The sequence below is a fragment of the Podarcis bocagei genome, assembly GCF_964188305.1.
Source record: "Podarcis bocagei genome assembly, chromosome: 5".
Lineage (NCBI taxonomy): Eukaryota > Metazoa > Chordata > Lepidosauria > Squamata > Lacertidae > Podarcis > Podarcis bocagei.
This window is the reverse complement of record NC_138129.1, coordinates 4,445,900-4,459,408: the sequence shown is the minus strand read 5'-3', so window position 1 is coordinate 4,459,408 and position 13,509 is coordinate 4,445,900. Positions and strand designations below refer to the sequence as shown.

The 13,509-nt window shown below is 47.1% G+C and overlaps 1 protein-coding gene across 1 annotated transcript; it reads left to right on the top strand.

Annotated features, from left to right (window-relative positions):
* Window positions 1-723: 723 nt before the first annotated feature.
* LOC308588228 (purine nucleoside phosphorylase-like) lies at window positions 724-12,824 on the top strand. The gene is made up of 6 exons (XM_081196653.1): window positions 724-876; window positions 2,327-2,490; window positions 6,096-6,199; window positions 6,380-6,555; window positions 9,626-9,816; window positions 12,008-12,824. The coding sequence occupies exons 1-6, from the start codon at window positions 854-856 to the stop codon at window positions 12,256-12,258; spliced, it is 909 nt and encodes a 302-aa protein (XP_081052779.1). The 5' UTR covers window positions 724-853; the 3' UTR covers window positions 12,259-12,824.
* Window positions 12,825-13,509: the final 685 nt, after the last annotated feature.

The window sequence follows — 13,509 nt, the reverse complement described above, 5'->3', positions numbered from 1 at the left end:
TGACTCCTAGCTTCCTGGCCCTCGGACCCTCGGCTTCTTCACTCCCTGCTTCCTGACCATCGAACCCTTGGCTTCTTGACTCCCGGCTCTCTGACCCTCGGACTTTGGGCTTCCTTACTCCTGGCTTCTGGACACTTGTTCCTGCTCCAACCCTGCCAACTTGCCGCTGGTCCCAACGTTCTCCGCCAGGACTTCGACCTCCCGTAACACAGTGCAAGTAGATAAATCGGTACTGCTGTGGCAGGAAGGTAAACGGCATTTATGTGTGCTCTGGCAATTGTCAGTCCTCCGTGCACCAGAAGCGGTTTAGTCCTGCTGGCCACTTGGCCAGGAAAGCTGTCTGTGGACAAACGCCGGCTCCCTCGGCCTGAAAGCGAGATGAGCGCCACAACCCCATAGTCACCTTTGACTGGACTTAACCTTTTTTACCTTGCTGGTGTCCCCAACGTGGCATTGGTGGGAAAGGGCTGCAACACAAGGGATTCTCCTGCAGGATACAAGAGAGGGCAGCTAATTCCCCCATCATGGGTTTATCATAGGACCTCCCATCTGCCTTGGGCCCACGGGACGTCCTGGCTGCATCCCAAAGAGGAGATAAGGCCCTGGGTGGCTTCTGTGAAGGAAAGCCCAAAGGGGGAAAGATCCACGCCTTCCCTTCCAGCTTTCACTCTGCAGTTCTGCAGCCAATGACCAGCCCCCAGGGGAAAACAAAGCCTTCTCTGTGCGTATAAAAAGCTGGCTTCCTGGGCTTTAGAAGCAGTGGGGGAAGGTTGTGGTCAGGTGTCCTGAGGAAAAGCTCTCCAGCGCAGATCTCCATCCTCGCTTCAGAGTCTGCGTTCATCTGCAGTCCAGGATGCAACCCACCGAAAACTTCAGGTAAGCACAAACCAGGAATCTCCTCTCCTCTCTAGACTCCTTCACACTTCTTGGGATTTTTAGTGCTGCTTATGCATGCACCCCCCAGGTTTCCACCTCTTGAAAATGCGATCACATTCGCTGCTAAAATTTACTTTTCCCACTTTTAAAAAATAAATAAAAAATCTTACCATATGTTCTCTGGGAATACAAATCCAGATTAAATGGGGAAATATGTGACAGCATCTTGGTGAGCGGTGGCGTGGTGTGGGTCCTGCAATAGAAAATCAAGTATTGCATGCCTGAGAGACGGATCCAGTTTCGCATTTAAATCACCAGGGGACATGGTGTTTAAAGTGCGTCTCCAGAAGGCCCCTCGCTGTGTGAGCAACAGCCTTTAAAGATATCCTTTTATAAGGTCTTGTATGGAAACTTTCAACTGCAAAAAGAAAAAATGAAAATAAGATTCATTTTTTTTAATGCTTACATTGAAATAAAAAAATTAAGGTCTTACATATATAATAAATGTGCCAGGCAAACACTTACATAAATGTTTGGGCCACATGTCTGAGGCAGCAAAGGAGGGCAGCCCTGGATCCATTTTGGCTCCCAAACTGACCAAATGTTATCTCTGCAAGGTCAAAGGAAAATGGAAAAGCCTCCCCATTGTCTTTTCCTTCACAAATCCTGTCTTAAGGGTATGTCTGTGTTTGAATAGGGTGAGCCTGTGACCTGGCTCAGGAACTAAGTATTTATCATTACAAAAGACTGGCCATGCTCCCCAGGGTATCCAATCAAGTGAGCATTAACAGGTAACCTGTCAGGCGAGATAAACAACACACTCAGATTTCTGCTGTAGACTGCCTTTTCTGTGATGTAGGTATGATGCTTCTGGGGGTGGTCTTGGACTCCAGGGGGGGGGCAATTTAAAATGTCTATATAAGGGCAGGCACACCTGGGTTCTGGGTCCTCCCCCTTTTCTGCGTGTGAGGGGAGCACCCTGTTGCAACAGATCAATGAAGATCAGGCTTACTAGCTGCCTTGCTTCTCAATATACTCCAGTTGGCCTCTGTTATTTTCTCCTACCAATAGGGAACCTACATAAGGACTCTAAATGGGCTCTTGGATACCCCATAAGGGAAAAAGGGCAGATTTTTTTGTTTACAGCACCAACAGGTGAGGAAAGGGCCAAAGCCAATTTATAGAGAAAACATTTGTCAGTTTGGGAATCAAAAATGGTTTCAGGTCGGTCTTCCTGTGCTGATCTATGCACGTGCTTGGTTGGTACATTTATGAGCTTTTACTATATATCTAAGACCTTAAAATTCTTATCACATTGGAAACAGATTCCACGGCTGACCATCCCTACCTCTGGGGTTGGGCTAGATGACCCTCAGGGTCCCTTCCAACCCAGCACTCCTATGATTCTGATTCAGCCTTGCTGCCCTTCTTTTCCAATCTCTCTTTGCAGCTTTGAGCTCTGCAGAGAGACGGCCGACTGGCTCCTGGCTCGGACCAGGCAGCGGCCCAGAATCGCCATCATCTGTGGCTCTGGACTGGGACCCCTCGCTGACAGTTTGAAGAACCCGGAGTCTTTCAAGTACATGGACATCCCCAACTTCCCGCACAGCACAGGTATGGAGAACATAGCTGTCAACCGTCCCTTATTTGGCGGGAAAGTCCCTTATCTCAGCGCTGTGTCCCGCTGCTGTCCCTTATTGATGATGTCCCTTAAATTTCCCGGGTTTCAAAGGAAGCAGCTCCTCTCCCTCCCTCCCTGCCGGCCAGGGAGGAGGGAGGCTCCAACTGTGTTGCTTGGCTGCGTTGCTCACCCAATAAGGAGTCTAAGAATGACGGGGGGTGGAGCTTGCATGCCTTGTGCCAATCAAATCGGCCGCGTTGCCTGGGGACTCGCCTTTGCTCAGCGCTTCCCAGCGGAGAGGTGACGGTGGTTTTCCTTGCTGCATCCCCTTTGCCGGGTTGCTGTGCTGTGGGAACCACCGCTTGAGGCTTCGTTTGGCTGCTGGCTGGGCTTTCTGCCTTTGGCTTGGAGGGGCTCAGAAGTTGAACATACCTGTGCTCGGAAAATCCCTTATTTTGGCTGCTGATCCCTTATTTTCAAGGTTGCTGGCCCCTTATTTTCAAATCTGTAAGTTGACACCTATGATGGAGAACTATCCTTGCTGCGTGCCGCTGCTCTGCAATTCCTCCCAGGGTCTTTTCACGCCGTCCTGGGGCCTTGGGTCTGCTTCCCCGCTGGCCAGCCGGAACTGATTGTGCATGAATTGTGCAGGTTGTGATCTGATTTCTTTCCGCAGGGCCTGTAAGACAAGAGTTGTTCCACCTGGCCTTTGGCTTGGAGTCAATTTGATTCCCTTCCTCTTTCTTTTTTCCTTTCTCCTCCTGTGATGAGGCTGCATTTTAATGTTGTATTTTAATCTTGTTTTTAAGTTGTATTCATTGTTTTTATTATTGGTTGTTAGCCACCCTGAGCCCGGCTTTGGCTGGGGAGGGCGGGGTATAAATAAAATTATTATTATTATTATTATTAAGCAGAAAAAAGCTGCAACAAGAGATCAGCTCCATGATTTGGGGCCGGGTGGGCTGTCGGCTTAGCTTGAGGGCATTTTCACCCAGGGTGCTAAAATCCTGCTTTGCATTTCTCAAGCCTTGCATGTGAATGGGAAACCCATCATAGCAAGGATCTACCTCTGAGTTAAAAATAGTGGTATCTGGCTACCCTCTTGTGGCGAAATGGACACATCTGCACTTTTATGATGATGAATGGCAGAGTGCATGTGAATTTTCCTACCTGGTAGTGCAAAAGCTGTGTAGGTAACTGGAGGGTTTGTGTGTTGAGAGAGAGAGAGAGAGAAGAATTTGGATTTGATATCCCGCTTTATCACGACCCGAAGGAGTCTCAAAGCAGCTAACATTCTCCTTTCCCTTCCTCCCCCACAACAAACACTCTGTGAGGTGAGTGGGGCTGAGAGACTTCAGAGAAGTGTGACTGGCCCAAGGTCACCCAGCAGCTGCATGTGGAGGAGTGGAGACGCGAACCCGGTTCCCCAGATTACGAGTCTACCGCTCCTAACCACTACACCACACACTCTGAGATTATGTTAGGAACCTAGGCTCATCTTGTGCTTTGATGAATTCATCTGGGTCCAAGAGCTTTCCTTGTCATTCCATAGCTGTGCCTTGTGAAAACCTGATCTAACCCACTGGATTGAAGCTTGGTTAAGCAAATCTTTCTTAGGATTTTCCACGCATAAGATCCAATCCAGTGGGTAAGTTTGGATTTTTGCAAAGCAGAGGCACAGAACAACAGGAAACTCTCTCAGACCCGGAGGAATTAATTGGTGCACAAAACAATTGAAATTTTGGTCAAGCAAAATTGTGGACAAGCTATTGCACTCCATGGTGTTAGCATTCTCAGCCCATCCAGGAGACACTGGGAATTCAACCTGGCATTTTCTGCTCTTCCACTGAGCCCTTCGCTCAATGGACTTCAATGGACTTTGAATAAATGTGCAATTAGTTTTCTTGTTTTGAATTCTGTTGCATTGTCTTCCTGAGTGGTTCATGCAAACCACTGTTCTGAACAATGCTGAATGAAGGGCAGGTGGCCTTAGGGATGAATTTATGGAACCAAGGGGGCGCTGGCCCAACAAAGTTTGGGAACCACTGGTTTAATAAACAATGGCTTAGTTGCATGCAGTGTGCAGGGTCTCTCTTTTTCTCCTTAATAAATAATTATTATTATTTTGACTTAAGAAAATTATACAGGCAGCAACACAAAGAAGCCTAAATTAACATTGCCTTCTACCGATAAGAAATAATAACTATTACAATAATGAAAATACTAAAAATACATTTACTTCCCCTTTTGAACTTCTGTTCTGGTTACAATATATTACTATTCTACAGTATAAGAATCTATTATATCCTTTGCTGTCCCATATATTATTTTATTTCCCAAATTCAACCTAACCCTCCCCTCCTCCCCACTGCTTCCCTTCACCTGTGTGAGATCTTCCCATCGTAATATTTTTTTCTAGTTGCTTTAACAAAATAGAACAACATGAAAACTGTTAAATTATAATGACTTCTTTTGTCCTTACACGCTTAACAATTGCCCATTAAGAGTTCTGCTTTAACACCATATTTCTTCATGTATTCCCCTATGCATTCCCATTCTGTGTAGAATTTTTGCTTGGAGCAGCCCCTGATTGCTGCAGTCATTTTTGCCATCTCGGCAAACTCACAAATCTTGACTTGCCATTCTGTCATTTGTGGTACTTTTTCTGTTTTCCAATATTTTGCCATAAGTATTCTTGCGGCTGCGGTTATATACAAGAATATATTCCTTTTGTCCTTGGGTATGTCGTTTGTTAATAAACTCAATAAGTATGAGTCTGGTTTTTTTTGAAAAAGAGCTCCTGAGGGTCTTTTTGATCTCCTCATGTATCTCGTTCCAAAATTGTCTTACCACCTTACACCCCCACCACATATGGTATAAATTTTTTATTTATACCCAGTCCTTCCTGGTTCAGAAAACCAGGCTCAGGGTGGCTAACAACAAATTTAAAACACTTAATTGTAATACAACAATAGAAGCAGCGCCTTGAGGATCTCTGGTCATCGCCGAGATGCGAGTCTCAGTTCTGCTCCTGGTGGACCTCCAAGAAAGAACCACGATTGGGAGAAGGGGCCTCCAAGGACATTTTGTTACGGAAAAGCAGCAATGTGAGAGCGAGCTGCAGGTGGCTGGAATGCAAAACAGGATGTGAATGTTTGGGACTGTACCATGGGAACAAAGGGACAGTCTATTCACTGTATTGAGCACCGGATCTTGGCTCAGAGTGTCATCTGACCTGTACTGGAAGTACAGGTGTGGAGTTTGTCTCTCTGCTGCTGGAGTTTGGAGAGTGCAGACGCGTTTCTCTGTACTGCTGCAAAGACAGAAATAAAGCGATGTAAATATATTTCTGTCTAACTCTTTCCCCTCCCTGGGGGAGGCAGGGAGGGCAGGGAAGAGTGGTGTGTTCTTCTCACGCTCGAGGAGGATCGCCGATAGTGACCTAGCCTGTATCCTGCCGGGAGACGCAGACAGGGAGGTCAACAAGGACATTAAGCCGAACGCCTGGAGAGTGGCCAGTTTCCTCTGATAAGGCTTAATATCCGACACATTTGGGGTGTGTTAATCTTCTCTTTCTGCTCTCTTCCTCTCTCCACAGTGTCGGGCCATGAGGGGCAGCTTCTCTTTGGGGAGCTGCAGGGCAAGCCGTGCGTCTGCATGAAGGGGCGCTTCCACATGTATGAGGGCTACTCGCTTTGGAAGGTAGGTGGAAGGGTTGAGGTGCCCAAAGTGTTACTCAAGTGATGGGCGCCAACTTGGATGGCTTTAAAAATGGGCAGCAGGCCTGATCCAGCTGCCGGGCTCTTCTCACCCTCGTACGGAGAGAAGGGACACCTCCCCGCCACTGATGTAAACGTCCCTCTGCTCTGCGCTCTCTGTCAGGTCACGTTCCCGATCCGTGTTCTCAAACTCTTGGGCGTTGAGACGCTGCTGGTGACCAACGCAGCCGGGGCCTTGGCGGATTCATACAGCGTCGGGGACCTCATGATTATTCGGGACCACATCAACCTGCTAGGCTTGGCCGGGCTAAACCCCTTGCTGGGGCCCAATGAGGAAAGGTGAGTACAGGACTTCCGGTTGGCTGCCCGATTAATGGCAGACAGGAGCTTTTTCGGCTGAAAGAGCCCCGGCGCTTTGAAGATTGGGGTGACATGCAGAGGAGCTTTTTGCATGAGCATGGGGTTCTGGATAGTCTTTTTCTGGCTCTCAGAACTACCCAAATCACATTCCCTCTTCCCAGGCCACACCTCTCACCAGATCTGCTTCACATTCCCCCAATGTTTCAGGATAGCTGTAATGTCCTTAATCCCCTGATAGTTGTAAGAATGGAATGAACACACACACACTGTATTTTAGGCTGTTTTTTGTTCCATCAATTAAGTGTTTTAAATTTGTTGCTAGCCGCCCTGAGCCCGGTTTTCTGAACCAGGAAGGGCAGGGTATAAATAAAAAATTATTTATATTATTATTTCTTACACACACCCAATGCAGTTATTTGTGCATTGATAACAAAAATTAAACATTTACTTCCCTTCTATATTTTATTATTTCTATTTATTGAATTTATATACCTCCCTATACTCGGATGTCCCAGGGAGGTTCACAGGATAAAATCGGAATATAAAACCACAAAGTACATAGTAGTCAAAATAAAAACGGCAACAACCCAATAGCCCTGCCCCACACATTTTTAAAGGGCATAGTGTTACGGTAAAATCTGGGTGTGAGGCTGCTCTGCCACCCAGCTCATTGGACTAAGTCCGTGGGTCCCTGCGGAGGAAAATGAGCTCAGCCGAAGACAGGAGCAAGCTGCAGAAGATCCAAGTTTATTGTGCAACAGGTTCAAGGCGAGTTTGAACAGCGAGAAAGGGGTGACATGAACTTTTAAAACTTCCCTCCATGTCCCAGAATACAGTGCAGAATACATCACGGTTACATCATGAATACATTAAGAAGAAGTTGGGTCACACAGATTAACATATGGAGGAGGGAGGGGGGAATATGCAGAGCTGGAGATATGTGCGGATAAGCACATCCTGAGTACTGGTGATGAGAAGACAATGGTCCATGTATGCATGGTCTGCCACCTGGCATTGCCCGGAGGAAAGGCTTGGCAGAGTGATTTGACAGGATTAGAGTCTTCCTGAGAGTGCGTGACACCTCGCTTGAGGGATTATGGAGGACAGGGGAGGTGTCATGGAGTCCTAAAAAAACTGAGTCGATTGGCACCGAAAGCAAGAAAATCAGTGCTGTGGTTGATTTTATATGAATTTTTAAAGATTTTAGTTCATTTTATATTGATAATTGAGATCGGAAACAAAATGGATACATTGTAGCAAGATTTGACACTTTTGTGAGTTCACAAGTTTCGGTTCCATTGTTCTCCCAGCGGGGAGCCGTCAGCAGCTTGTGAAGAGGTTAAATGAGGCGTGCAGGAGCTCGCTGAGCTAGCTCTGCAAGACGAAGGCATGGTTCTGATTGGGTAGAACGCAGCCATTCAACAGAAAGGGAATCCAACTTTACACGGTCTACCCATAATAGAACTAGAGCGGGAGGGAAGACATAACATGTTTGGGCTTATTTTGCCCGTAATAGCGGATCATCGTAAGGAAGGGGGGAAGGCACTTTATTTATGGGGCTTGGGGTAAAGTGTGGTGCTTGTGCAATGGTGTGGGGGCTGAGGGGTCCATGTGGGGCTGGGTGCCCTTGAGGTCATCGCCTCGGACCCTCTGGTGACCGGCGGAAGGGGTGAAGAAGGCATGCCCCCCCTCCGTATCACATAGGCTGTAGGTTAAAAACAGTTAAAACACTAAAAAAAAAGTTTTTAAGATATTAAAGAAAAATGAATTAAAATCAGTTTAACAGAAGAAGCAGTATACTCTGCTGGGCTGTTCCATGGTTTCCTCCAAGTTACCAATTACTGCTGCACGCTGTAATCAAACCACACCTTCTTTTTCTCAGTTTACTCAATGTAACCTTTACAACTGAATTTAAGCCTACTAGCAATTTAACTCGTTTACAGTCATTCTTCATATGCTCTACATTTTCCAATCCTCCTTACATATTGTTTGATCTTGATCTCTGGTTCTGCTGGTTAGATTTCCTAATTCTGCAGACTCCATCAACTTCAGCTGGTCCTTCGTGGGAATTGCTCCTTCCCTCCATTTTTGAGCATATTGGATTCAGGATGCAATAGTTGCACACCAAAACAAATTCTGCTAATTCTTTGGGACACTAGGGGAGGATATATCATTTCGTTATTATCCTTCCTCATGAGATCAGCAGTCCTTTCCTGCCTAAACTTGAACATGAGTCACAAAGAGGCTTACAAACTAGAATAAAAAAACCAATAATATAACAGGACATCACAATTACAACGTAAATCATACAGAAAAATTAACAAATCACCAGCAAAACAATTACAGTAAAACAACCACCTTCTATAAAACACTATTAACGGAACAACAAACAGAAACGCTAAATAGCATAACCCCAACAAAAGTCCTAAGATTCACAAAGCACTTCAGCAAAACAATATTAACGGCTCATCTTCCTTTTTCTCTTTCTCTCCCCCCCCCTTTTTTCTTTTTTCTTCACCCTCCTCTTTTCCTTTTTCTTTTTTCTTTCCCATAATGGCTTATGTTCCATGCCATGTGCTTTGATATTTTTTGTAGTTTCTTAGCTTATTATTATTAAGGAATTTTCTTTGGTGATTTTGGTTGTCTATATTTATCTGTATTTGTTTAAAGCAAAATAAAAGTATTAAAAAACAACAATATTAACAGCATTAAGAAACTAACAACCCAAAACAAACTAAGCACTGTTGAATTGGCACGCACACTCTCCCCTCTGTGAATCACAGCCTTCCACTCAGTTCATCAAAAGACGCATAGGCATAATGCCCGTGGCAGCAGCTCCCTTCCAAAGGCAGGTGGGAAAAGCCATTGCCTGATGCTCAGCATAAACATCCAATTCCCCTCATCACAGCAGCCTCTGGAAGGGATATATCTGGTACATCTGCCTACCTCCTGGCTGGCTGGCACAAGTGGCTGCCTATTTGCTTGGCCCTGGCACCAAGCCACCACGCCCGTTTTCCTCCCTACTCAGAGCACCCCCTTCTTTCTCCAGGTTCGGACCTCGCTTCCCTGCTCTTTCCGATGCGTACGACAGCCAGATCCGTGCTTTGGCCATGGACACAGCCCGGCGCCTTGGCTACAGCTCTTTCGTCAAAGAGGGGGTGTATTGCATGGTCGGGGGCCCCAGTTTCGAATCGATCGCAGAGGCCCGGCTCCTTCACGTGCTGGGGGCGGACGCTGTGGGTAAGAGCTGGAAGGAAGCTGCGTCTCTTCGCGTCCGGTAACCCTTGCCCTTGTTCTGCACCTGCTAGATGGCCATCTTCTCTATGGCCAGACTTTACCAACCCGGGACCCTCCAGATGTTCTGGACTACAACTCCCATCAGCCCCAGCCAGAGGCCAAAACCTCTAGAGAGCACCAGGTTGGCAAAGCCTGCCATGGGCTTTATGCACCTTGTTTATAGCACTAATTTGGTTGCAAATTTTGCAGTTAATAATAATAGTAAATTTTATTTATACCCCTTCCTCCCTGGCCAGAGCTAGGGCTCAGGGCAGCTAACACCAATAAAATCACAGTAAAAACATAATGGGGGGGGAAAGAGGGGGGTGCAATTTAAAATACAGGTTAAAATGCAATTTAAAATGCAGCCTCATTTTAAAGTAGCCGATAAATCAAGACCATAAGGGGAGGGAAACATAAGGGTCAGACAGAGTCCAAACCAAAGGCCAGGCGGAACAGCTCTGTCTTGCAGGCCCTGCGGAAAGATGTCAAGACCCGCAGGACCCTAGTGTCTTGTGACACAGCGTTCCACCACATCGGGGCCAGTGCTGAAAAGGCCCTGGCCCTAGTTGCGACCAATCTAACCTCCTTGAGGCTTGGGACCTCCAAAGTGTTGTCATTTGTGGACCTTAAGGTCCTCCACGGGGCATACCAGGAAAGGCGGTCCCATAGGTACGTGGGTCCTAGGCCTAGTTGCTATGGAGGGGGGATTTTTTAGCAAGCGCCTGCACTCATTGTTTAATTCTACAGGTTAGCCCCCTGCCCCCACTACGTGAATCCCACTTGCATACAACTGAATTTACACGGGTGACTACGAAATAGATTGGCATTCCCTTGCTCAGGGCCCGGAATGTAACCCCCACATAACTGGGAGGCAGCGATGCTTGTATTTGCAAAAAAAAATAACTTCTAGAGAGTACCTGATCTCAGACAAATGCACCACAGGAAAGATGCATCTGGGTTGCTCAGGGGCAAAGGGAGGGCAAACTAGAGATTCCAAGGACTGCTAGAAAATAAGATAGACGTGCACTGAAGGGGAGGAGAAACCAGAAGCTTTATAGGACCTCAGGGATTTTTATTGCCTGGTGTCCAAGCAACTCACTTAACCATCAATCACAGCTCTGACTTCACTCATTGGCTAAAATCACTGATAGGCGGGAGCATCCAGGCTGGTTCATTTAACAAGAATTGCTTAGACATGTACCTGGGCATTTAGCTTCATATCTTTCTTTGCAAGAGAGCTAAATATTTCCTTTAACAAAATATGAAAGTTCTGAGTATGAAGTCTTTGCTGAGGGGGCCAATGGCACCAGGCTGACAACTCCTGAGCCATGCTCTTCTTATGCAGAGGTGTAACTTGTTGTTGTGAGTCCTGCACCAAGCTTACACGAGATTGCGCTGTTGCAGGAATTTATGTATAGGTTGGGGGGGGGTTGCCCCTCCAGCAGATATCATGCACATGCAGCCCACTATCAAAATCAACACAATCGCTTTTGTGATTTGTCCCCACAAAACACTTCATTGCAGTTTCTTCCTATCTATTCAAAGGGCCTTTGCTGCACGATACCAAATGTAAGAATTCACTGATAAATGTATCTCTGTACTGGCTCACTGGGAAAACTTCAGAAATGCATATAGACGTGTGAGCTCAGCTGCTCAGCAGCCCCTCTGCCTGAGGGATAATCCCTGGCATCCTGATACCTGAGTGCCAGACAGGTAGCCATTCCAGAAATAACAAATCCAGATGAAGACAAAAGGGTGTGATTAACTTGGCTGGGAAACAGGGAAATGTACCGTAAATATCTCTTTTGTTACACTTGATGGGTGTTTGGTGGAGGGCAAGGGGAACCATGGGGCAGGGTCCAGGATGCTCAGATTCCTGCCACCAGTCCTTCCTTTTCATGATGTAACTGTGATGTAGTTGGGGGGGGGGGTAACATGGGGATTAGCAGCTAATAAAAGTTTGGGGGCTCTTTTGTTCTGGGCTTCCATCTTGTTCCACCTTGAGGCAGGTGGGAGTCCTGTCGCGACAGTCTTCAATAAAGACCAAGCCTACCGGCTGCTGTTTTGCTCTGGTATTCCTGGCTGGTGTCCTTGTTTTTTGTCCAAGGGAGCCCTCAGATTTCTCTGTTAACAGCGCCCTGCTTCCTTTCAGGGATGAGCACGGCAGCAGAAGTCGTTGTGGCCAGGCACTGTGGCTTGCGGGTCTTTGGTATCTCACTGATCACCAACAAGGTGACAAAGGACTACAACACGAAAGAGAACGTCGACCATCACGGGGTCCTCGAAGTGAGCCGGAGAAGAGCTTCCACGCTCCAGGCGCTCATCACAGCCCTGGTGGGCAGGCTGGACTATTGCAGCAGCGGCGGCCAGAAGGACGGCGAGACCTATCAGAATGGAGTCTAAATACGCCAGGCATCGGCTCTGGACCCAGGAGTGTGCTGGCAGCAAGGGGAGAGCCGCCCGCTCCACATCGTATACTCCAAACAAAATCTGGACTGAGAATCCAAAACTTTGACCAAGCCTGTCTCAATCAAATCACCAGCCTCTGCCAAGCTAGTGCCCTCCAAATGTTTTGGCCGGCAACTCCCAGGTCTGACAGTCCAAAACATCTGGTGGGCACCAGGTTGGCAAAGGCAGCTTGACACCAACCCTGCAGGTGTCTTAATTCTTTATTGTAAGCTGGCCTGTCCCTTGTTAGCCCCACAAAGCCCACTGAGCCTGGGCAAACCAGCGGTGGTACATTGATGACAGTGTTGGACTAGGACCCGGGACAGACCCAGATTCAAATCCCCACTTGGCCCTGAAGCTCACTGGGTGACCTTGGGCCAGTCACTGCCGTTCAGCCTACCCTACCTTGCAGGGTGGTTGTTGCTGTGAGGGTAAAATGGGGAGCAACAGCAAATGTATACATCATCTTGAGCTCGCTTGAGAAAAGGTGGGATATAAAAGTAATAAACTGTCCATATCAACTGCTCTGTGCTATCCTGGAGGAATAAATATTGTAAAAATGCACATGGGATTTAAAAGCTAACACAATACACCATGCTAATCTTTGAGTGGAGCAAGGTTCCAGAGGTTCCAGGTGTTTTACAGACTGCAACCTTTCCCTGGCCTCCCCAGGTCACAGTCACAGCCAACTCTGAAACTAATTCAAACTCTCCTTTGTCTTCCAAGTGAACCTTTGAGTCGAGGAAGGGCTCCCTCCTTTTTGCATCTGGCACAAAGTTCCCTCTCTTTGGCTTTCCCAATGGCTCATTACCTTCCCTTTGTCTTTCTTAATACAGTACAGTGGTATCTTGGGTTACAGACGCTTCAGGTTACAGTCTCCGCTAACCCAGAAATAATACCTGGGGTTAAGAACTTTGCTCCAGGATGAGAACAGAAATCGTGCTCCGGCGGTGCAGCAGCAGCGGGAGGCCCCATTAGCTAAAGTGGTGCTTCAGGTTAAGAACAGTTTCAGGTTAAGAACGGACCTCCGGAATGAATTAAGTACTGAACCCGAGGTACCACTGTAGTCCGTCTCCCAGGCAATTTCCAGGCTGGCCTGGCTATTCCAGCATTAGAATCTGTGCTGGATCCGGGAATTAGAAGCAGGGTCCAAGCATTCACGCTAACCCTGCAAACCTGGGAACTGCCATTCTAGGCGGCATTACA

Coding starts and splice junctions, on each gene's coding strand:
- LOC308588228 (XM_081196653.1), top strand. CDS start 854: ATGCAACCCACCGAAAACTTCAG. Junction 877..2,326: donor CAACCCACCGAAAACTTCAG/GTAAGCACAAAC, acceptor CTCTCTTTGCAG/CTTTGAGCTCTGCAGAGAGA. Junction 6,556..9,625: donor CTGGGGCCCAATGAGGAAAG/GTGAGTACAGGA, acceptor TTCTTTCTCCAG/GTTCGGACCTCGCTTCCCTG.